Source organism: Priceomyces carsonii, assembly GCF_900007245.1.
Source record: "Priceomyces carsonii strain CBS4050 genome assembly, scaffold: Debaryomyces_carsonii_scaffold_3, whole genome shotgun sequence".
Taxonomy (NCBI): domain Eukaryota; kingdom Fungi; phylum Ascomycota; class Pichiomycetes; order Serinales; family Debaryomycetaceae; genus Priceomyces; species Priceomyces carsonii.
In genome coordinates, this window is record NW_026946676.1 from 755677 (window position 1) to 778487 (window position 22811).

The 22811-nt window shown below is 37.3% G+C and overlaps 12 protein-coding genes across 12 annotated transcripts; 7 read left to right on the forward strand and 5 right to left on the reverse strand.

Moving 5' to 3' along the window:
- Positions 1-67: 67 nt before the first annotated feature.
- On the reverse strand, positions 68-3913 carry PRCAT00002921001 (RSC chromatin remodeling complex ATPase subunit; the record flags this gene model as incomplete). Its single annotated transcript, XM_062952811.1, has 1 exon — positions 68-3913. The coding sequence occupies one exon, from the start codon at positions 3911-3913 to the stop codon at positions 68-70; it is 3846 nt and encodes a 1281-aa protein (XP_062809676.1).
- Positions 3914-4592: 679 nt separating this feature from the next.
- PAM17 (Pam17p) lies at positions 4593-5138 on the forward strand (the record flags this gene model as incomplete). The annotated part of the gene is made up of 1 exon (XM_062952812.1): positions 4593-5138. One exon carries the CDS (start codon positions 4593-4595, stop codon positions 5136-5138), a length of 546 nt encoding a protein of 181 aa, XP_062809677.1.
- A 241-nt stretch (positions 5139-5379) lies between these two features.
- PRCAT00002923001 (uncharacterized protein) lies at positions 5380-5712 on the reverse strand (the record flags this gene model as incomplete). The annotated part of the gene is made up of 1 exon (XM_062952813.1): positions 5380-5712. The coding sequence occupies one exon, from the start codon at positions 5710-5712 to the stop codon at positions 5380-5382; it is 333 nt and encodes a 110-aa protein (XP_062809678.1).
- Positions 5713-6144: 432 nt separating this feature from the next.
- KGD1 (alpha-ketoglutarate dehydrogenase) lies at positions 6145-9144 on the forward strand (the record flags this gene model as incomplete). Its single annotated transcript, XM_062952814.1, has 1 exon — positions 6145-9144. The coding sequence occupies one exon, from the start codon at positions 6145-6147 to the stop codon at positions 9142-9144; it is 3000 nt and encodes a 999-aa protein (XP_062809679.1).
- Positions 9145-9387: 243 nt separating this feature from the next.
- PRCAT00002925001 (uncharacterized protein) lies at positions 9388-11538 on the forward strand (the record flags this gene model as incomplete). The annotated part of the gene is made up of 1 exon (XM_062952815.1): positions 9388-11538. The coding sequence occupies one exon, from the start codon at positions 9388-9390 to the stop codon at positions 11536-11538; it is 2151 nt and encodes a 716-aa protein (XP_062809680.1).
- Positions 11539-12414: 876 nt separating this feature from the next.
- Positions 12415-13704, forward strand: PRCAT00002926001 (Gfo/Idh/MocA family protein; the record flags this gene model as incomplete). Its single annotated transcript, XM_062952816.1, has 1 exon — positions 12415-13704. The coding sequence occupies one exon, from the start codon at positions 12415-12417 to the stop codon at positions 13702-13704; it is 1290 nt and encodes a 429-aa protein (XP_062809681.1).
- Positions 13705-13753: 49 nt separating this feature from the next.
- On the reverse strand, positions 13754-14635 carry AYR1 (acylglycerone-phosphate reductase; the record flags this gene model as incomplete). Its single annotated transcript, XM_062952817.1, has 1 exon — positions 13754-14635. The coding sequence occupies one exon, from the start codon at positions 14633-14635 to the stop codon at positions 13754-13756; it is 882 nt and encodes a 293-aa protein (XP_062809682.1).
- Positions 14636-16567: 1932 nt separating this feature from the next.
- PRCAT00002928001 (uncharacterized protein) lies at positions 16568-17236 on the forward strand (the record flags this gene model as incomplete). The annotated part of the gene is made up of 1 exon (XM_062952818.1): positions 16568-17236. One exon carries the CDS (start codon positions 16568-16570, stop codon positions 17234-17236), a length of 669 nt encoding a protein of 222 aa, XP_062809683.1.
- Positions 17237-17268: 32 nt separating this feature from the next.
- PRCAT00002929001 (uncharacterized protein) lies at positions 17269-17505 on the reverse strand (the record flags this gene model as incomplete). Its single annotated transcript, XM_062952819.1, has 1 exon — positions 17269-17505. The coding sequence occupies one exon, from the start codon at positions 17503-17505 to the stop codon at positions 17269-17271; it is 237 nt and encodes a 78-aa protein (XP_062809684.1).
- A 302-nt stretch (positions 17506-17807) lies between these two features.
- PRCAT00002930001 (uncharacterized protein) lies at positions 17808-18974 on the forward strand (the record flags this gene model as incomplete). Its single annotated transcript, XM_062952820.1, has 1 exon — positions 17808-18974. One exon carries the CDS (start codon positions 17808-17810, stop codon positions 18972-18974), a length of 1167 nt encoding a protein of 388 aa, XP_062809685.1.
- Positions 18975-19004: 30 nt separating this feature from the next.
- PRCAT00002931001 (uncharacterized protein) lies at positions 19005-19904 on the reverse strand (the record flags this gene model as incomplete). The annotated part of the gene is made up of 1 exon (XM_062952822.1): positions 19005-19904. One exon carries the CDS (start codon positions 19902-19904, stop codon positions 19005-19007), a length of 900 nt encoding a protein of 299 aa, XP_062809686.1.
- A 512-nt stretch (positions 19905-20416) lies between these two features.
- MSS4 (1-phosphatidylinositol-4-phosphate 5-kinase) lies at positions 20417-22354 on the forward strand (the record flags this gene model as incomplete). Its single annotated transcript, XM_062952823.1, has 1 exon — positions 20417-22354. The coding sequence occupies one exon, from the start codon at positions 20417-20419 to the stop codon at positions 22352-22354; it is 1938 nt and encodes a 645-aa protein (XP_062809687.1).
- Positions 22355-22811: the final 457 nt, after the last annotated feature.

Genomic DNA, 22811 nt, shown 5'->3' on the forward strand with positions numbered 1-22811 from the left:
AGATTGTACTACCATGGAATACAAAGATGTTATTATGTTAATTGTAAGTTATGTACATACGATTGATTTACTTTTCAAGTTTGTTATTGAGAAATTTTTCAATAGTTTCAGCATCTTCGTAAACCCACGATCCCTCTTCATTGTATGCCTTGGCATTTGAGCACATTAATTTAAGCTCATCAACGAAAGCTTCAAAAGAATCAAACTTCTCTTGTTTAATATTTTTTTTCGCCTGATTAATCGAAACTGGTTGCTTTATAACTTGATAGTAGTCGGGGTATAATTTCCTCGAAGGTAGTGTCATGAAAATTTCTGCTACATTGTGGCCATCAGACTCGGCGGTCAAGCTGCAAATGTCGTCGATAAGAGATTCGCATTTGTCAGTGAGGCTGTCCCCACCATTGTACACCTCTTCATCTTCGTTGTAACCGTCTAACTGTGGAGTCTGAGATCGACGGGCTCTTTTTGGGCGCAGGACCTCTTTCTCTGAACTATCCTCAGCCTCTTCGGTATCCTCTTTGAAGAGCCGCTTTCTTCTCTTAGCTGATCGATCCTCCTTTCGTCTGATAGCATCTTCGACAGTATCTTCATCGTCGTCCATGGCTGCTAACCACTGCTCTTCAGTCAAACCATCATCATACTTCACTTTTTTCTTTTCCCTCTTGCGTGCTAGCTCTTTGACATCCTTCTCAAAATGATGAGAAATATCTTCTGTGAAAACGCTTGGCAATTCGTTTTCCTCGATCAATCTTGTCTTGTATCCTCCTTTTCTCGCTACCATTTTGTCATGTAAGATTCTTTCGTTGTCGATCTCTGTAAATAATTTTCTTTCCTCTTCAGACCTAGCAAGAATATCATTCAACTCCTCATCATCTAAATTGGAGTTCTCTTCATTGTCGTCTCTTCCAGCTTCTGCTTCTAACAATCTTTTCAAGAATTCTTCTTGCTCCTCAGCAGTTGACTTATTGTCAAACTTACCAGCTTGTATAACTTTGCCATCTATATCTAACTTCTGGTGTGCTCTCTCCAAAATTACTTCTTCAACCGAATCATTTGAAATTAATCTCAAAATTCTAACCTCGTTCTTTTGTCCAATTCTGTGGGCTCTGTCTTGGGCTTGTAAATCTTGATGTGGATTCCAATCAGTGTCAAAAATAATTACCGTATCTGCAGTTTGTAAATTCAATCCCAAACCTCCTGCTCTTGTAGATAAAAGGAAACAAAAATAATCAGAATTGGGTGCATTGAAATCCTTCAACATGTCTTGCCTGTCTTCGGCTTTCGTACTACCATCTAATCTCATGTATTTCATATCTCGCCATCTCAAAAAATCTTCCATTATATCCATGACTTGAGTCATCTGGAAGAACATTAATACCCTATGTCCACTTGCCTTAAATTTCGGTAAAACCCTATCTAATAACTCAAACTTACCACTCACACGCCAGATATAGTCATTAGTAAGTCTTGATGGATTGAGAACGTCTTCTACTTCCTCAAACACGAAAGGATGGTTGCAAATTTTTCTTAATTGCATTATCTTATTATTTAATCCTTTAATACCAGACTTAGTACTCCCTACTTCGGCACCAACAAAAAGTGCGTTGTGTTTCAACATTTGCTGATATAATATATACTGCAAGCCTGACAAGTTACATTTAAGAACTTTTTCAACTTTATCAGGCAAATCTTTCTCGACATCTTTCTTCAATCTTCGAAGCAAAAACGGACGTAACACCTTGTGTAGTCTTCTGATAACCAAAAGTGACTCTTCTTCTGTTAATTCTATTTTTTCTTGCGACCCAGTATTTGCAAAAGGCGTATTAAACCATTCGTCGAACGATTTAACGGAATTGAAAATTCTAGGTAATACAAAATTTAACAAGGCCCATAACTCAGGCAAATTATTCTGTAATGGGGTACCTGTTAAAATTAATCTATTCTTTGCTCTGTAATAGCTTTTTAAAGTAATTGATAGCTTAGAATTTGCATTTTTTAACCTATGACCTTCGTCAATAATCAAATGTGAATAACTGAACTTTGCGAGCAAGTTTCTTTCTCTGATCACATATTCGTACGTCGTCAAAACCACTTGAAAGTTTCCAGCCCTGATGTCGTATTGTAACGACTTACGTTGCTGGGGAGAGCCCTTGTAAACTATCGTTCTCACAGAAGGTGCCCATTTTTCGAATTCTAATGTCCAATTAGTTATTGTGGATAAAGGCACAATAATCAAAAACTTGTCCTCGTGTTTCTTTTCAATCAAATAAGTGACTAAGGAAATTGATTGAATGGTTTTACCAAGTCCCATTTCATCAGCCAAAATACCATTTAACTTGTTATTATATAAGGACACCATCCACTGTAATCCCTTTATTTGATATTCTTTCAATTGGCCACCTACTAAAATCTTCGGTTGCTCTTTAACTTCTTCTTGGACACGATGTGCGACCTGGTAGTAGTCAATCTTTTCTCTCAACTCGTCGACGTTATCTTCTTTCACGTTCTCCTCAACCTCCGCACCTTGTTCTACCTGTTGAGCTTTAACCTGTTGAGCCAAGGAATCCAAAAATTGGTTTGTCTGTCTTAACAAGTGCGTAATTCTATAATCTTTTGTTTCATCTAATAACTTAATATATGCTTCTTCATCATTTGCTTTTAATGCTTGCAAACGTTGTCTGGCTGTCTTCTCATATTTCTTAGATTCGTCTTTTTCGGTAACTGCGTGGAAATTATTGATTGATTTCACAATAGCATTCCTCTTGTTTTGTCGATTTATCTTGTCATTGAAGATAGAAATGGAACTCTCCAAGATTTGGCGGACTTTTTCAACGTGAAGTGCATGTTCTTTTCTTTTCGCTTCCAATTTCCTTTTCTCCTCAAGCTGTAGGGCTAATAGCTGAGGATTTGGCTGGGAAATTTTTGGTCTCACATACGTAGATCTCCTTGATTGTGAGGAAAGGGCAATGCCATTAACATCAATAGAGACAGGAGGGCTATTAGCATCACTGACAACTAATGTCTTCTTTAATTGCTTCTGTTTAGCTAACAAACGCAATGACTTAAGCTCTATTAATGAATTAATTTTAAGTCCATCAAGGTCAGTGGGTGCTTTCAATAATTGATCAGTATCAAGCGACCCTATGTTAACGGGTAAGCTCTCTAACTCTTTTAAGCGGTTCGCTATTTTTGATGATATCATTTGCTCAGTATAGTAATTTCCTAGTAAAGCATGCATTGGATCTGTAGAGCCCACAGAAGGTGACAACTTTACTCCTAAAGATTTCGCTCTCTCCATAAAATCGTACTTATCACATTTAGAAAACAAAAGAGTTCTCAATTCTTCTTTGTCAGTCTCTGGATCACTCATTGCATTACTTTCTAACGATTCATACTGTGTCTGCAAGTATTCTGGTAAATCTATATCTTTCGATAATAGTTGTAATCCGACAACCTGTTTAGCCAAAAGATCACAGTCAAATGACTCTTGATTTTCTGGTGACAGCAAGTGTAAAGTTTTATAGAAGTCTTCCTCTTCCTTCAAAAAACTTTGATGTGATTGAGTAATTTTATAAAACACTTCTTCTATGGCCCGTCTTTCCGTCTCAGTTGGGTCTTTAGTGATACTCTTGACTGCATCGTATTGGGGAGAGCGTATAGAATCCGTATTTTTACCATCCCTTCCGTCGATGTAGTTCGTTCTTTGGTCTTGCTTTTCCCGATACTCCTTCGAAATCTTCATTAAGTGTTGATAACGAGAAATTAAATTATTCAACTGTTCCTTAGTTCCAGGAAAAGACACCTCAGTGAATTCTTCGTGAAAAGAATTACTCAGCACGTCACCGTATTGGTCACCATGTACCTCGTTTGTACCGTTGGTGTTGTAATTTGTTGTAAGAGATGCGCCATTCATTTCGATCTATCAATACTCAGTGATTATGTCGAATGCCCTTTTATATCTGCAATAACAACTCCGTTATTAGACCTGGCTTATACTTAATAAGCTTTCTTTATAATGTCTTAGCTATCTCAACTTCTCACTAGCTATAAAATTTTAACTTTCACTTGATAGATTGGGATCTTACTGCCAATATATCTGATGATCTTTTGTGGGTAAAACAACACTAACACTTCGACTCAGTCCTTGAACATTTCAAAATCCGCGTCCTAAATCTCTAACGGTGTTTGCACGACTATTATAGTATAAGGAACTTAGTAGAGAAGTAAGAAATGGGAGCCTACAAAAGGCCAGCAGTGTCAGTGCCACCCTAATAGCCACTTCATTAGGTTATCTTACAATATTCTTTATGTTTCAATGTTTTTATGGTAGTGTAATAGAGCCTGGCAATTATGGGAAAGAATCATTCAGTGACACAAAATAGTTTTTTTTTTTTTCACATTTTACTCTTCAAAGTTCAGCTTCGAATAGACCTATAGTTTCTTAGTAATAGAGCTACAAACAAGCTGATAAAAAGTGAGAAGAATAGCACTCAAGCTACTAAGACCTCTTAATAACTGTTTAAGAAAAACGATAGACTAAAACAACTAGTTATTTAAAGGAGACTTCATTTAGTAAGTTTTGAGTTGATAATATGATGATCCTTAACAGTATAGGTATCAGTAAGCGGATCGGTATACAGGCTATAAGAGCATGCAGATTCAATTCTAAATCTTCAGTTGGAAAAGAGCTTAACTGGGTGGAGTTTTTGAAATTGAAGAAAGAGAACAGAAGAATTAACATTGTGGCATCATCTATCACTGGACTTGGAGGTGCGCTCTTAACATTGACGTATTTGGGAAATGTTGAGATTGAAGCAGATCAGAAAATAATGGGATTCGATGCTATTATGGTATTCGGAGTGCTTGTTGTTGTGGGTGGTGGTCTTGGATATCAATTTGGACCCTCGCTTGGTAACCCCATATTTAATTTGAGACACAAGGCAATTTTAAAGCTGTTTAAAGCAAAAGACCTGAAATTTCTCCAAAAGATTCAAGCTAAGAGAGTTGATCCATCATCGCAGTCATTTTCAAATCCCGTTCCTGATTATTATGGCGAAAGAATATATTCTTTAAAAGATTACAAGCAATGGTTACGTGACTGTAATGCGTTCAGAAGAAAAGCAAAGGAATTTCTTTGAACAAGCACCGTATATAGTATGCTAATGTATAGTTTGTGGATATGATAGTAATCCATCCTGCGGATGGTATCCTAAATACACCGAAAGTGGTTTATTTTATGTTAGAATTTCTTAGAGAATCTGAATTCCGTGAAATTCTACAACAAATTTTCTTGAGCATAATACATAATTAAATTTTTCGTATTCGTTCTATTCGACACAGTTCTTTGTTCTTATAATAGAGATCATTATCACAATTTTGTTAGTCCGATCTCCGACCATTCATAGTATCGGGTAAATAATTATTGAAAGAATACCTGTTAACGGCAAAATGCACGAGGAGTAATAAGAAAGCCAAAATATTCAGAGCATGATTGCAACCGCTAACGTCCCTCCATCTGGGGTTCCATTTACTCCAAGTATCTTCCCCAGGGCAGTAAGTTGCTTCTCCGCCATTTACAAGACATAATCGATAGATCTTACATGCAGCGTTACGACAGCAATTATACGTTAACTCGTTTGGTATCAGCAATGAGTTCTTGTTTTCAAAGAGATCATTTAATACTTTGGTGTCTTTCCCAGGTCGTAGCATCATGGACTTCGGAGCTGATGCGCTGAGAGGGTTCTTGCAAAATTGCCTCTAACTTCCGAGGAAACTTTCGACCTCCGGAAAGTTTAAGTTAGGATATACATTTTTGATGTTATTTAAGATATATATATACAGACAGTCCGTGTACTATGCTTTCTCTTCCTAAGTCTAGTACATGCTATCATATTGTTGTCTACTTTCAGATCATCTAATTTTAAGCTCTTTAATATAGTTTGAACCGAAAGGAGACTTTCGAGCGGGCACAGAAATCTCCGGGTGTCCCGGAATTTGGTTGGCAAATAAAATGCCTTTGACTGGACACCCGATTCATGGGGCATTTCCTTTAAAATCACAATAAGTTCTAATATTTTAACAGTGATTGCTCAATTGGAAGGTGCTCGCTATAACAGTAGAAACCTAACTTAAAACTCATTCAAAATGCTTAGAGCTTTTAAAAGTGCAGTTCCTCGAGCACACATATTAAGAGCTCAAGTCAAGCCGTTGGTGGCCAGGTCGTTGGCTACCAGCACTGATTCGTTTTTACAAACTAATAATGGTAACTATATTGACGAAATGTATGCTGCATGGAGAAAAGATCCCAAGAGCGTTCATGTTTCCTGGGATGCATATTTCAAGAACGTCGAGTCGAATAATGTGCCTATTTCTCAAGCATTCAAAGCGCCACCTACTATCGTTCCCTCTCCAGCTGGCGGCGCTGCTGGTTTCATTCCAGGCTCTTCGTCTACAAGTGAAGATGTCGTGACTCACTTAAAGGTTCAACTTTTGGTTCGTGCCTATCAAGTTAGAGGTCATCAGAAGGCTAAAATCGACCCCTTAGGTATTTCTTATGGTGATAATGCTGATACTCCTAAGGAGTTGACTTTAGATTATTATGGTTTCACTGACAGTGATTTAAACAAAGAAATTACCTTAGGTCCAGGTATCTTACCAAGATTTGCTGACGCTGGTAAGAAGACAATGTCATTAAAGGAAATCATTGCAAACTGCGAAAGATTGTACTGTCTGTCTTATGGTGTAGAGTATATTCACATTCCTTCTAAAGAGCAATGTGACTGGTTGAGAGAAAGAATTGAGATTCCTCAACCATTCAAATTTTCAATTGATCAAAAGAGACAAATTTTGGATCGTTTGATCTGGTCTACTTCTTTCGAGAATTTTTTGGCTTCAAAGTTCCCTAATGATAAGAGATTCGGTTTGGAAGGTTTAGAATCTGTCGTTCCAGGTTTAAAGGCCATGATTGATACTTCTGTAGAATACGGAATTGAGGATATTGTTCTCGGTATGGCACACAGAGGTCGTTTGAACGTTTTATCGAATGTCGTTCGTAAGCCAAATGAATCAATCTTTTCAGAATTCACAGGATCGAAGGAATTTGATGAAGGTTCTGGTGATGTGAAGTACCACTTGGGTATGAATTATGCTAGACCGACAACTTCAGGTAAACACGTCAACTTATCTCTTGTAGCTAATCCATCACACTTGGAATCGGAAGATGGTGTCGTTTTGGGTAAAACGAGAGCAATTCAACATTACAAGAATGATATTGGTGACTTCAAGAAAGCAATGCCTATTTTGATGCACGGAGATGCCGCTTTCTCAGCTCAAGGTGTTGTTTACGAAACAATGGGATTTGGCCACTTACCTGCTTACTCTACTGGTGGTACTATTCATATAATATTTGATAACCAAATTGGTTTCACCACTGATCCAAGGTTTGCTAGATCTACCTTATATCCATCGGATATCGCTAAGTCGATTAACGCACCTATTTTCCATGTCAACGCAGATGATGTTGAAGCAATTGTTTTTGTTTTCAATTTGGCTGCAGAATGGAGAGCTACATTCCATTCAGATGTCCTTATAGATGTTGTTGGTTACCGTAAGCATGGACACAACGAAACCGATCAACCAGCTTTCACTCAACCTCTTATGTACCAAAGAATCTCTCAAAAGAAGCAAGTTATTGAATACTATATTCAACAATTGCTTAAAGAAGGTGATTTCACAAAAGAAGATATTGATGAGCACAAGCAATGGGTCTGGAATATCTTGGACGAATCTTTCAAGAAATCTAAGGATTATCAACCAACATCAAGAGAATGGTTGACAACACCATGGGAAGGCTTCAAGTCACCAAAAGAATTGGCCACTGAGGTCTTGCCACACTTGCCAACAGCAGTAGAGGAGAAAGCTCTTAAAGATATTGGAATCAAGTCCACGGAAACCCCAGAAGGTTTTGAGGTACACAGAAACTTGAAGCGTATCTTGAACACTAGAAAAAAGGCTATCGAGTCTGGTGAAGGTATTGATTGGTCTACTGGTGAAGCCTTGGCCTTTGGTTCTTTAGTATTGGAAGGTTATCACGTAAGAGTATCTGGTCAAGACGTTGAAAGAGGTACATTTTCTCAACGTCATGCTGTCTTACATGACCAGAAATCAGAGAAAACCTACACACCATTAGACCACTTATCTGGTGAGCAAGGTGCATTTGACATTTCTAATTCATCATTATCTGAGTATGGTGTTATGGGTTTTGAATATGGTTACTCTTTGACTTCTCCTGATGCATTTGTAATGTGGGAAGCTCAATTCGGTGATTTTGCTAACACTGCTCAAGTCATTATAGATCAGTTTGTTGCCTCTGCGGAATCTAAGTGGAAGCAACGTTCTGGATTAGTATTATCTTTACCACATGGTTATGATGGTCAAGGGCCAGAGCATTCCTCTGGACGTCTTGAGAGATATTTACAATTATCGAATGAAGATTTCCGTGTCTTTCCACCTCCTGAAAAGTTAGAACGTCAGCATCAAGATTGTAACATGCAAGTTGCTTACCCAACTACTCCAGCCAACCTTTTCCACTTGTTACGTCGTCAAATGCACAGACAATTCAGAAAACCATTGGCTCTCTTCTTTTCGAAGTCTTTGTTACGTCATCCATTGGCAAGATCCAATATTTCTGAATTCACTGGTGATTCCCACTTCCAGTGGATCATAGAAGATCCTGAATTAGGTAACGGAATTGCTCCAAAGGAAGAAATCAAGCGTCTTGTCTTATGTACTGGTCAAGTCTATGCAGCATTGCATAAGAAGCGTGCTACTCTTGAAGATAAGAGTACAGCTTTCTTGAGAATTGAGCAGTTGCATCCATTCCCATATGCCCAATTGCGTGATGCTTTTGACTCATACCCTAATATCGAAGACTTAGTTTGGTGTCAAGAAGAACCTTTGAACATGGGTCCATATGCTTTCGTCAATCCACGTATAGCTACAACCTTAGCTGAAACTGAAAAGCACAAGGACAAGACCATACGTTATGCTGGTCGTGATCCATCAGCATCTGTTGCTGCTGGTACAAAGGCTATGCATAACAGTGAAGAGGAAGCTTTCCTTAAGGAAGTTTACCAAGAAGCATAATCTAAGCAGATTCTTTAATTTAGAGCAGAGCTTTATACCTATCAAGCATTGTTATTCGTGTTTAAGCTACTGAATTTTCCTTGTCCTTTTTTTCAACTATTTATATATATCAACGTTTTTGTCTATTAGAGTATATTAGAATGTAAGCCTAATTTGTATATGCCGGAAAGGGTCTTAATGACCAAATTGAGCGGGCAGCATAGAATTCACGACTATATTCTTAAAAGATTATAGTCAAAGAGCATGACGGATGACAAGGGAGAGGTAACTGACTTTTCATTCTTATGGTATAGAGAAAAGAGTGCTTTGAAAATTGGCGATGTTAATCGATATATTGTAACATATGCTAATATTGATTCGCCGGTAAAAGAAATTTACTTAAGATTGAAGAACATAGAGCGGTCAAGTATCAGAGCAATTCAGTTCCTCAATGGCCCTTTTACTTTATATTGCCATGTTGTTCCTCATGGGTTTAACTACAAACAGAGATTCAGAGCTGATGATCCAGCTACGAACAAAGAAGTTGTCTTTGAGAATCAAATTCAACCGGGCCAGACTTTTAATGTCAAATTACTCTTAAACGAAAATTCACTTAAAGAAACAACGGATGGCGGCATAAACATTCATTCGTGGGAAATAGATATAATTTCTCAGATAGTGCTCAACAGAAGAGGAAAAATTATATATGATTTGATGATAGGTTGTGATTTTAAAAGAATGAAAAAAATAAATCACGGTTTGTTTCTGACTATAAATGTCTCAGCTTTGGAGAACTTAAATATTGATATAAATATGATATACGGTGAATCAACTAATCCAAATATGATGGTGAAAAGAAAGACTAAGGAGGATCTATGGGATCTGACTCCAAGAGATCCTGATAAACCTGTTCATTTAATTATCTTAACTCACGGAATTTTTTCGAATGTTACAGCAGATATGTTATACATGAAGGATCAATTGGAGCAAACAGTTGATGAAAATATTTTGGTAAAAGGGTACGAAGGAAATGTAGGAAAGTCAGAAAAAGGTATTAAGAAGCTCGGGACAAATTTGGGTAACTATTTGATAAGTCTTATCGAAGAACTTAGCAATAAGTACACGGTAGACAAAATCTCGTTCATTGGTCATTCATTGGGAGGTGTGACACAGTTGTACGCAATGAAATACATCTTGATGACAGAGGGTACAGACTACTTCAAAAGACACAATATCCAGCCCATAAACTTGGTCACGATGACTAGCCCATTATTAGGTGTTTTAAGTGAAATGAGTTTCTGGATATCTTGGTTCTTGGATTTAGGGACTTTAGGTCGCACTGGAAGAGACTTGACATTGCTGAAAAAAGTTCCAAATATTAAAGATTGGAAGGATTCCGCGTCCCACAAACTGGACTCCTTCAAACCCGTACTCGAGCTGCTTCCTGATGAACCATTGCAATCTTTCTTAGCTCAATTCGAAAAGTTAACTCTATATGCGAATGCAATAAATGATGGTATTGTTCCTCTCAGAACTAGTGCATTGTTATATTTAGATTATGAAGCTTTAGAGGAAGTGTATCAGATCAAAGAGAGCAAAGATCATAAATTGCGGAATATGCCTAATCAAGAACTGAATAGTGACCACCCTCATCTGATTGAGACTAATAGTAGCAGTAATACGGTTGGCGAAATACCGATGGATGAAGCTGAAAAGGATAGTAATAATAAAATTGGAAGAAGGCTCGAAAACTTTTTGTCGTTAAATTTCAACAATGATAACTCCAACAAGCGACATCGCATCCGTCGAAACTACCCAAAGTTTACAAAACTCAGCCAAAATAGAAAGCGGCGGTTTATGCTAATCAATGCAAAAGGATCAGACTCCCTAGATTCGGATAGTGGGTCTACTACAGGCGAACTGGAAAAGCTGCCTCTGGATAAAGGTAACAACGATGATGTATCAAATGGAGGTTACCAAGGCCCAATGTCTGTTCCTACTAAGGCCTCGGCTGTCGAGTCTGCGATTAGTACTTTGATTTGTCCAATTCCATCTTCGAGATATATATTCAATCCAGCTACTCGTGATCCTGTCATCTTTCACGATAAGTATTACCACTTCAAAAATTTACCTATACATGAAGACCTAGAAGCGAGCAAGAAAAAGAAGGCAGGAAATGCTTTGTTCAACTACAGCGACTGGAAATTGAACAAACAACTCAAAATAGTCAGAAAATACCACACCCCACAATTGAACTGGAGAAAAGTGCTAGTCAATTTACCTCCTGATGCTCACAACAACATTATAGTACGAAGAAGATTTTCGAATGGGTATGGATGGGGTGTTATAGACCATTTATGTACGGAATTGTTTTCATCACACGATACTAATCGCCAGATTAAAGCAAAAATTTGACTCTATTATGTACTATATAAAGCATATCAAGGCACGAAAAATGAAAATTCCAGAAACCGATTTGAAGTGCTTAAACGATCGAAACTGAATACAATTTAATTACAAGTGTAAGCTTTCATTCTCAGAGTAGGAGCTGTCTCTATTTTATGTGCCTCAGCACCGCGTGACGTCTTCTTTATACGCGTTTGCCACCATTTCCCCACGTGCATATTTCTTATCTTTACTTTATCAAAACAGGCTATACAGAGATTCCGCAATAAAGGCCGTTGTAAAATAACTTTTTCAGCTATGAAGAGTACGAACATTGAAAGAGTTGACTTCAATCATTTCGAGTCCTCTTTCTTTGTATACATTATGCTCTTGCTTCCTTCTTTTCTCTTACCTCTATCGTATCTACGCTTCATAGCCGTATAGCCAGCGGTTTAGCCGTATACATCAGATTCTTTTGTGCACTCTTCTTATCTTATCGGTTATTGTTAAATTTGTTTGGCATACCTCCCATTCTGGGCTACTTGTATATTAAAGCCTCCAAAATAATGGTAACGTGGTTTGCCCCCCCCTTGAATAGGGGTCGTGGGCTGTAGTCACTTTCATAATACTTTAGATATAGACCTTGTTATGAAACATACCACACGCGCCCAAAGAATACATATATAGCACAATTTTACTTTTGCGAGGTAAGAAAACGCTACTACTAGAATAAAGAGTCAGGAACCTTTATATATCAACGGGTAAACGAGTATAGTGTATTTAAAATCGGAAGATTCTAAACTTTGAGGAACGCTTCTTTTTAATCAGGAATTCTTTAATAACAACAAAACTATCACATCTTAAATTGGAACATTTATTCATTAACTTATCACTAGAGATATTGTAATGTACCCAGACGCAGATATTGGAAATGTGACACATAAAAGAAGACTTTCGTTTATCGTTATTGGTGCCGGTTTAATTGGGCCCAGGCATGCTAATCATATCAGACAGCGTCCAGATTGCGAAATCTTTGCAATTGTTGACCATTCTTCGAAGGGACCTTCTGTAGCAAAAGAGTTCAATACCCTTTTGTTCAAAAACTTAGACGAACTTTTCAGATATTGCGAATTGAACAATAACATGGTATTCCCCGATGCTGCTATCATTGCGACCCCTAATGCCACACATGTGCCGTTGGGTCTCCAATTAGCAGACAAAGGTATCCACTTATTGGTCGAAAAGCCATTGGCTCCCAGTGCCTCTGATTGTAAGACTTTGATAGATTTCTGCTCCAAGAAAAATGTTAATTTGTTGGTTGGTCATCATAGAAGGTTCAATCCATATATTGTTGCAACTAAAGAAAACTTACATCAAGTGGGAAACCCGATAGCGATTCAGGGAACTTGGGCTTTGTCTAAAAACGCTTCTTATTTTACGGAAAAGCCTTGGAGGACTTCGGTCGAACTTGGTGGTGGTACGCTTCTCATAAATTTAATTCATGACTTGGATTTATTGCAATACTTACTTGGACCGATTGAGAAAGTGTACGCCGAATTATTGTCGAAGCAAAGGAGCATTCCGGGCAAATCTTATGATGAATTAGTTGATGAGGGTGCTGCTTTGACAATAAGGTTTGCTAGCGGTTGTTGTGGGACTTTCATTTGTTCAGATAATGTTACTTCACCATTTCTGTTCGAATCTGGAACCGGAGAAAACCCTACTATTCCCTTCAATGATACCATTGCTGGTTTCTATAGAATATTTGGTACCCGTGGTACTCTCTCTGTGCCAGATTTAAATCTTTATCATCAATCCAACTTACAGGTAGAGGACAGATCTTGGTTACAGCCAATTTCTTGTAACAAAATCAAAATGCAGCATGAGCTCATGGAGGATGACTCATTGCAGGATGACTTTGGTATGCTATCTCCTTCTCCTTCGCCTAATTTCAAAGACAGCCCAATATATCATATCTCAAAAGGTGAAAAACCTAAGCCTTTCGATTTGCAATTGGACCACTTTATCAATTTAATCAACATGTCTGAAAACGTTGTTAAATGTCCTGGAGAAGATGCACTTAGAGCTTTATTATGTATTGAAGCGGTCTTAAAATCCATCAAAACTGGAAGCCCGCAATATGTTGAAGAAATCGAAAACATATATTCCAACGAAGAGTTGCTAAAAAACTTATGATATAAAATTCTTCATTTTGAGTTGAACTCATAAAAATTAAATATTATATTTATTCTCCTTTCCTCTTCTTTTTGTATTTCAATTCTAAAATTTTGAAGACGTGACTTAACTTGAATTTCCTAATAAACATCGCTTCAAGAATAAACCTTGGTACGAGTATAGATATCCAGCTTAAGTAAGTTGCCATTTTACCTCTGTATATGTTTAATTTTCCCGATGGGGATGCCGCTTCAAAATCATTGACTACCTTATACGCATATGCACCTGGCTCCATTGGATTATTTCTCTTAGCCATTTGTTTGCGTTCGATCATAGCGACATCGATCCCCTCTACATTATATATAGAAGTCGATGGCAAAGACCGTTTCTCCTCTATATCAGTCTTCACACCTCCCGTCACTATATTGATCACCTTTACTCCTAATGGTTTCAACTCTAATCTCAATGTGGCTGCGTACAGGTGAATTGCCGCTTTGGACGAACTATAGATACTTGAAAACGGGAATGGTAGAAGGCCAGACACGGATCCCGTAAATCCTATAGTTCCATGAGCCTTTATAAGCAAGGGAATGAACTCCCTTACCATTCTCATAGGCCCGAACACATTCACATCGTAGCACATTTTGAACCACTCATCTTGAACGTCCAAAGCAGGAAAAGTACAAGACTGACCTGCATTGTTATATAAGACGTCCAAATATCCATTGGTTTCCTCTTCGATAAGCTTTCTAGATTCTTTGATGCTTTCTAGAGAAGTGACATCTAATTTAAAAATTATTATGCCATAGTCCTTGAGCTTTTCCATAGCGCTCAATCTTCTGGCACCTGCAAAGACTTTATAGCCTCTTTTAGAGAATTCAATCGCCGTTGCAAATCCTATTCCAGAAGATGCACCCGTTACTAAAGCAGTTTTTTGGCGTTCACTGGTCATTATTATCAATACTCTCTATCTATTCTCTGAAAGGACAGTATATCTGTGTTCTTAAATATCATCAGATAGTAGAATTATCCCCACTCTAATTACGTGCACACTAATATTACTCAACCGAGCTCCGATAAGACTTCAATAAAGAGAAGTAAATAATGAATAAATAATGAAAAACACTGAAAGCAATTTAAAATAAATGACATTTATCGGAACCACAGAAGACAAAAAAAGCTTCAGTCTAAATTTACGACAATGGAACAGTATATGGATGCGGCTTTGGATAGGATTTTGTAGTTGTCTTCAAAGCACTCAGTAGTATGGCTTTGAATAGTAGAATATCTCTATGCTCGACTCAACCAATTTGGTTGGGTCATTGCAATTTAGCTACAAGTAAGGATTATATTAGACTGAAGTATTTACTAAAGGGGGTATTTTATTTGTTTAAGGTAGCTGGGAGATAATTAACACAATTAGTAGGTTGATATTCAAGCGCTAATGCTTTTGAAGAATCAATGCTCTCTCTTTGTCTAAAGTTGCAACTGTCTCCTGTGCGTTTTTTATAAAGTATTTTTCTTCTGTGTTAACTCCTTTTGTCTTTTACTTTTGACCGCCAAAAGTATTGGTCGAGATATTGATATTTGTTGCAAAGTTATTTCTTTAAACTTTGTTTGACGAATTATGAAGCCCAAATATCTCAATCAAGAAATGAACGAAACTTCTGAAAGCTCTTTTATCGGTGAGGAGACCAATGATACGACTTTCCTTGTTTCCTTCTCTGATGACCATCTAAATATACCTCAAGGCTCTTCAACGCCAACCAAACACGGTCGTCATTGCGAAAATAGTGTTTTCTATGAACCAAAATCTGATTTCAAGGAGAAACTGATTGATCTGTTATCAAGGAGCTTAGTTAACGTTCTCTCGGTTTTTGAAGGAGCTGTTTCGAAGAATTATGATGATATAAATATTGACTTTGAGGATTCCAACATCTACAATGTTGAGAAAGATCATCTATTGCTGAGAAAGCATGCTCATAGTGGTGTAATTAATGATCAAATACGTGGAGATGCCTTGGCAGAGATTTCAAATGCCAGTATAGTTCAAAAGTCTGAACCTGATGAAACAAAAGAAGACGATCTTAAGATTGTTAAGATTCAAAAAAAAATTGATTCACCTCGTTCCTATGAGCTACTTTCAGATGCCAAAAATAGTTTCTCACATCCACCTTCAAGCTCAGATTCCTCTCCTCCTGATTCCTTGTCTCCCTTTTCTTCTAGATTTCAAGGCGCCTTAAGGAGTGAAATCAGTCCGTTTTTATGCAAATTGAAAAAACTCAATGAAAACATTATATCTGTATTAATATCTATTCTTCTCTGTGGAAGAATGGATAGCAACGTATGCTGGTCTGAGCTTAGAAAGCTGTGTGTTTCAAAAACTGTGCTTTCGTACTCTGATCTCGATCTTCCCCAGTTCATTAATATTTTTGGGATGCAAATTACCGAGATTTTGAAAAAATTTGCAACCTTTCGAAATGATATAAATGTGTCTCCTGGCAACCATGCTCATCGAAATACATCTCAAGATGAACAATCAACAAGTAACGGGTCACAAGGGTTGATCAATAATGAGCTACAAAGCTTGCGCTCCCAAAATAAGAGTCTTTCAGAGAAAGCGGAAAAATGTCAAAAACAGCTAAGACTGCTCGAAAAACTCCTTGTCGCCATTAGAGAAAAAGAAGATACAAGTAGAATCCAGCTAAAAAATCTTCTGAAAGACAATCGTCATTTGAAAAAGGAACTAAAAACCACAAAGATGGAAATCAGCGATGTCAAAAAAGTTATCGACAACGAGAAGTTGAAGTTTAAGGAAGAATTTGAAATTAAATTAGTCTATCATAGACAATTGATGTCACTTGCAAACTCCGAGAAAGTAGGAATGAAAGAGGAAATAACTAAACTTCAATCAAGAATTAAGTCACTTGAGCAAACTGAGGACAAGTTCGAAGCATTGAAAGTTAATTTTGATTCAGCAAATCTAAAAGTAATCGACTTTCAAAAGAAGATGGTGCATATTAAAAACCAGCTTTCAAGCATGGCCAGAGCCAGATTTGAATCAACGAACCAAAAGGACAAAAGAATTTTAGAACTCCTGGGTGAGTTAGAATCCTCCCTTTATACACAGTTGTATCCAACTTCCCAATATAAGGAAAGTAATGCCACTGTGGCGAACGAAATTGACGAGCTTCGAACATCTCTCTCGAACAAGCTACTATATGAAAATAAGGGACTATATCACAAGCTCAAAGAATTCAAAAAGACTATAAGTTGCAAGGAAGCAAATTTTAAAAACACTATCATGGTCTTGGAAAATGAGAACAGAGAGTTAAAATATAACATATATAGACTTACAAACACCAGCGTAGATAATAAGCCTGGGTTTTGCTCTAAGTCAAAAATAAAGGGAGGGTCAAAAGATTTACTTGAAGACTCAAATGCATATAAATATTCGATAAATAGTGATGTCCTTTTGACAGATGATAGTCCAGAACAGCTCAATAAGTGTACGTTGAACAAGAGACGAAAAATTATTACCAAGAAGGTGTAATTGTCATGAAGCGGTGAGATCAAAATTGAAACTCACTTATTCAATTGTTCAAGAATCTTCGATTTATCAAAGTAATGCATGAACTTAATAGGAGTCTCTTCGCCAGTAGTTTCTATATGCAAAACCGGGACATCGTAACAGTATATGTCAAACCATTTTTGATTTTCAGATTTCATAATGTCGATTATCTTCAATTTTATTCTTTTATCTTTTAAAGACTCGCTTTTTAAAGTTTCGAATAGAATATCTTTTGCATTTGTGCAAAGCATACAAGAGTCTTTAGTAAAAAAGGATAGCGTTTGATTCTTATTCAGCGAGCTTGCGGTTAGCAATCGTACACCGAGCCCATTGAAGGGTGTCCTCTGGATGTGTTTCAAAATCATTGGTGAAGTTGAATGAATTCAACAATTTTCAGGTGCAATTAAAAGTCCGATTTGGTGAAAAAAAAGTCTTATGTGCAAGCACAATTCGCATTCAATCTGAAGCACTGCGTACAGATTGACAGGTATGGGAAACTCGAAATCTTACAAATACCTTTTGCAAAGAAATAAAGTTAGGCAACATACAAAAGATGAAAGAACACATATTAGTGTTCCTATGTTTATTTATACTGATATGTACTTGTTCGGATGTCATCCAAGTCTCAGACAAGAATTTTAAAGAAGTCGTAATCGATTCTGGAAAGTTTACGTTGGTCGATTTCTATGCTGACTGGTGTCGCCATTGCCAAAATTTGATGCCCGAATATGAGAAGGTTGCCGAAAAGTTTGCTAGTGAGCCAGATATTCAAATTGCTAAAATTAATGGTGATAAGGATGGAAAAAAGATGGTCAAAAAGTATAATATTCCAGGGTTTCCGATGCTCGTATTCTTTCATGGTAATAAAGAGCCTGTAGAGTTTGAAGGAAATAGGGAAGCTGAGTCGATATCAAATTTCGTTCAGCAATTGAGTGGACGTAGATTGGATAGGAGCAGGTCGAAATCACCAGTTATGGAAGAATCTCACGTTTTAGAATTATCTGATCTGAACTTCGAGCAACTTATCCTTGCCTCTCTGAAAAAAAGTTTTATTTCCTTCACTGCTCTGTGGTGCGTACATTGTCAAGAATTGGAGCCTATATGGAATGAATTGGCGGATAAAGTTTTCGTGAATGATGAACTGGAGATCCAATTCGGTAGAGTCCAGACTAATGAGGTTGATGCTGATGAGCTTACAAAGAGATTTCGAATTGAATCTTTTCCAACCATCATATTTATTGATCCACAGAATTTTATTGATGATAAAGGTACCATAGCGCAAGATAATTATGATGGGGAAAGATCGCTTGAGGCTCTAGTTAGGTTTGTGAACGATAAAAGTTTCTTACACCGTAAGACAGATGGCCAATTAGATGAATCAGCAGGACGTATTAATAAAGTTGATTTACTTATCAATGATAAACTTAGAGCCAAAGGCAAGGAAAAGGAAGCTATAAGAATTTTGGATAAGTTAAACCAAATTCTAAGCATGAAGGATGAGGTCGTTAGCGAAGAAAAGCAATTCCAATCGAATGACTTTTCAATGGAACATTATTATAGAAAATTGCTTAATAAAATAATCAATGGTGATGACGGACACTTTTCTAAAGAATACAGTCGATTAAATAAACTTCTCAAGGATCAGAGGCAAAATTTACACCCAAAAGCTATTGATTCGATGCAAAAAAGAGCAAATATATTAAATCAATTTGTCAACTAAATATTATAATAAATAAGAAAATAATAGAATTTACCAGTCGATGGGCTCGAATCTCTGAATAAGTCTCACATTATCGGGCCAAACTTTGCCATCCTTCAAAATACACTCTTCAATAATCGGCTTGACATTGTTTGGAGTACATCTAGCTAGCCAAATGTTCTTCCCAGATTTTTTTAAATAAATAATAACATTCGCAACAAACTTATGACCGCCAACATGATTAATGAAGACAACTCGTACACCGTCAGGCCTATTATCGCCGATGTCTCTCAATAAGCCAAAATCTCTCAAGTTTATGTCTATCTCCTTTTTCATAATCGGCGCTGTGATGCCGCATCTCTTATCTCTTGTTCTATGAGAGCACAATAATATGTAAGACAGGAAATTGTCTATTTCGAATTTTAAGCTTGGGAACTGATCGTAACTTAATGTTGGTGCTGACTGGGAATTACGAGCTTCAATTAAGTCGGGGACGACTCGGTTGAGAACTTCTGAAACATCGGTGACCTTTAAGTTTTTAATCCAAACGAAAAATGGAAGTAAAAGCACATCTCCCTTTTTGAGCTGACTGTATTCTTCATCGGTTTCCATTTCTGGGGGATGAAGTGAACTGACTGACAACTTCACATTACTGAGATTCAATGCCTCTGAGTACTTTGTAATCCAGTTGGAAAATTCGTGTGGAAGTTGCCCCTTTTCATCGCTGGGGTCTCGTATCCAGTCAGTCTTACCACTTGAGATCACAAAGTGTAAATCATAAGGCTGAGTGCTGTTCCATATTGGTATCTCCATATCCACTTTCATCGACTTTGGAAATTTAGACTCGCAACTTTCACAGGCAAAGTCACAATCTGCTACCTCAAAACCTTTCTCCTTCACCTGCTCCTCCTTATTATCCTCTTCTCGAGAAAAAAACTTCGGTAATCTCATTTTAACAGCCGTAGATATGTAAGCGCTGTTTGTCTTGCCACAATCTAACGTTTATCGACGCCCTTTACCTTCTCAGAGAAAACTGAAATACAGAAAGCCGTACCCTTTTATAAGTACACTTTATAGGAAAAAACCTTGGTCCTAGAACCTGATCCCTATTTCTGCAAGAGGCTTTTCGTCTTCATATATAGTGTCGTTTTGTATTGGTGCCACTCGTTCGGATTTTTGAGCCGCTCCTCGGAACGACGCTATGAAATTAAAGGGAGAAAAATTGACAGAAAATAAACCACAAATATAACAATTAAGTACACGAAAGTAAAGCTTGCACTAGAGGTACTGATACTTTGGAGAAAAGATATCTGAAACTGGATATCATCCACATAGATATAAATATAGAAAAAGCATAGAGTAAAATAATTATAAAGCATTTGGAGAAGAATATTAGTTACAGCGAAAGCAAGCATCGTTGCTGAAACACTGATTGAAGGCTAGAAGAACGGTGTATAAAAGGCATGATTCAAATGGAGCAGACACCAATAGATATACTACAAAAAGAGCACAAGTTTATGGTAATAGAGAAATTGGAAGAAGACCCTGGAAATGGTCACAAACTTGAAAGCAATAATGCCCATAATTCACCATCAACCCCGGGCTCGCTTAAAGGTTCGAGATCCGATAGCTCTGAAATGGCTAGTGACACTTCCCCATCATCAGTGGAAGATGAAAGATCTGTCCACTCTAATCATACGTTGACGAAGAATAATATCATCGATATAGATCCCTTGCATGTTCCGGAATCGTCAAATTCAACTATCAAAACAACATTGCATGGAAAGTTAGTGCTTGGCAGGATTCCAAGTGGAAAGACTACCGTAGGTTCTAGCGTGATAAATGAGACTGCGAATGAAGAGCCGAAAACTGCGGTCGGAGGAGGACTCGCGGCCACTCTTGTTAGTCCAGAATCTGCCTTTGGAAGAAGGCATACCAGTCCTCATCCTACTCCTGCTCTTTCCACAGCTGTAGGAGCAAGGGAACCCATATCTCCTAAACGGTCTCTTGATGTATCGCTGCCTACAGCAAAGCGACCGATAGCGAGAAGCACATTTCCAAGTTACAATTCGAAACTGGGTACAGGTCCTATTCCAAGAAAACAAGATGTATCAAGAGGAGAATTGATACGAATGGGGAGCTCTCTTGTAGGTAAGAAAACCACCAAGAAAATTAAGAAGAATTCAATTGATGAAGAAAAAGTATTAGTCGGAAACAAAATAAGTGAAGGTCATGAAAATTATGTCATGGCTTATAACATGCTTACTGGTATTAGAGTGGCTGTTTCTAGGTGTTCTGGAGTTATGAAAAAGATTGACGATGAAGATTTTAAGGTGACTAAAAAATTGTCATTCAACTTTGATGGGAGCGATTTGACACCTTCTTCGAAATATGATTTTAAATTCAAAGATTATGCACCAGAGGTGTTTAGAGAACTCAGGTCTAGGTTTGGTTTAGATCCTGCTGATTATTTGGTATCAATAACGGGAAAATACATTTTGTCTGAGCTTGGATCACCGGGAAAGAGTGGCTCATTTTTTTACTTTTCCAGAGATTATAGATTCATCATAAAAACTATTCATCATTCAGAACATAAACAATTACGAAAAATCTTAAAAGTTTATTATAACCATGTCAAGGAAAACCCAAATACCCTCATATGTCAATTTTATGGATTGCATAGACTTAAAATGCCATTTACGACTGAGGGTACTCGCAAGGTACATTTCATAGTGATGAATAATTTATTTCCTCCACATAGAGATGTGCATGTTAAGTATGATTTGAAAGGTTCACTCTGGGGTAGAACAACCCCTATTGCTCCAGGTCAGGATATTTCAGGTTTAACGCTCAAAGATAATAATTTTCTTGCTAGAAAAGAAAAGATACAATTCGGTCCCAGCAAAAGAGATCTATTTTTCAAGCAGCTAGACAAGGATGTCTCTTTCTTGAAGCGTGTAAACGTTATGGATTATTCTTTACTTCTCGGGATACATGACGTTAAAAAAGGTAATACTTTTGATCTTTCTCAAAAATTATCGGTCTTTGATCCAAAATCTGATAGTAAATCGGAGCTTATAAAGACTAATCCAAGAGATATAGATCGGTTTGTTGATTTACCAAGCGACGTTTACCCTGGAAGGATGAAATACGTTTTTTACGGGCATGATGGTGGTATCAGAGCAACTACGGAAGATAATGACCCATGCTCGGAAATATATTACATGGGAATAATTGACTGTTTGACTAACTATTCTTTGAAAAAGAAGTTAGAAACACTTTGGAGGTCGATAGGGCATTCTAGAAGCGCTATTTCCTCTGTTCCGGCGGATGAATATGGAGATAGATTCTTACGCTTCATAAAAGATGGTACCACAAAAGGAAAAAAGAAAGTTCAATAAATTAATCGATCATATTTCAATTCTATTGATTTTTCGTACTAAAATAGACTGCAAAATCTCGCTAACATTTTCATTTGGTTTCTTTCTCCTTAATTTACAATCTCTTATCTAAGAATATTCACTTATATCCAACTGTATAAAAGTTAATAATTTTTCATCTTTCAAAATATGAAAAAAATGACAATGTAGAAAGCGCTATTAACTACAACGGCAGAACTGAAATTATTCCGAAGCATTTAGACAATTAGTGAATCCTGAACACAACGATTAAAGATCTTTGGTCAAGTAAAGAAATTCTCTGAATATGAGCCAAAATTCATGTCCAAAAAAATAAGTAATGCTCCAGGAGGGGTTTGAACCCACGACCGTCGCGTTCCTCACACGACCGTGACTTATGGTATAACCACATTGTCGTAATCCGGCTATAAGCACGAAGCGCTAACCTCTGCGCCACTGG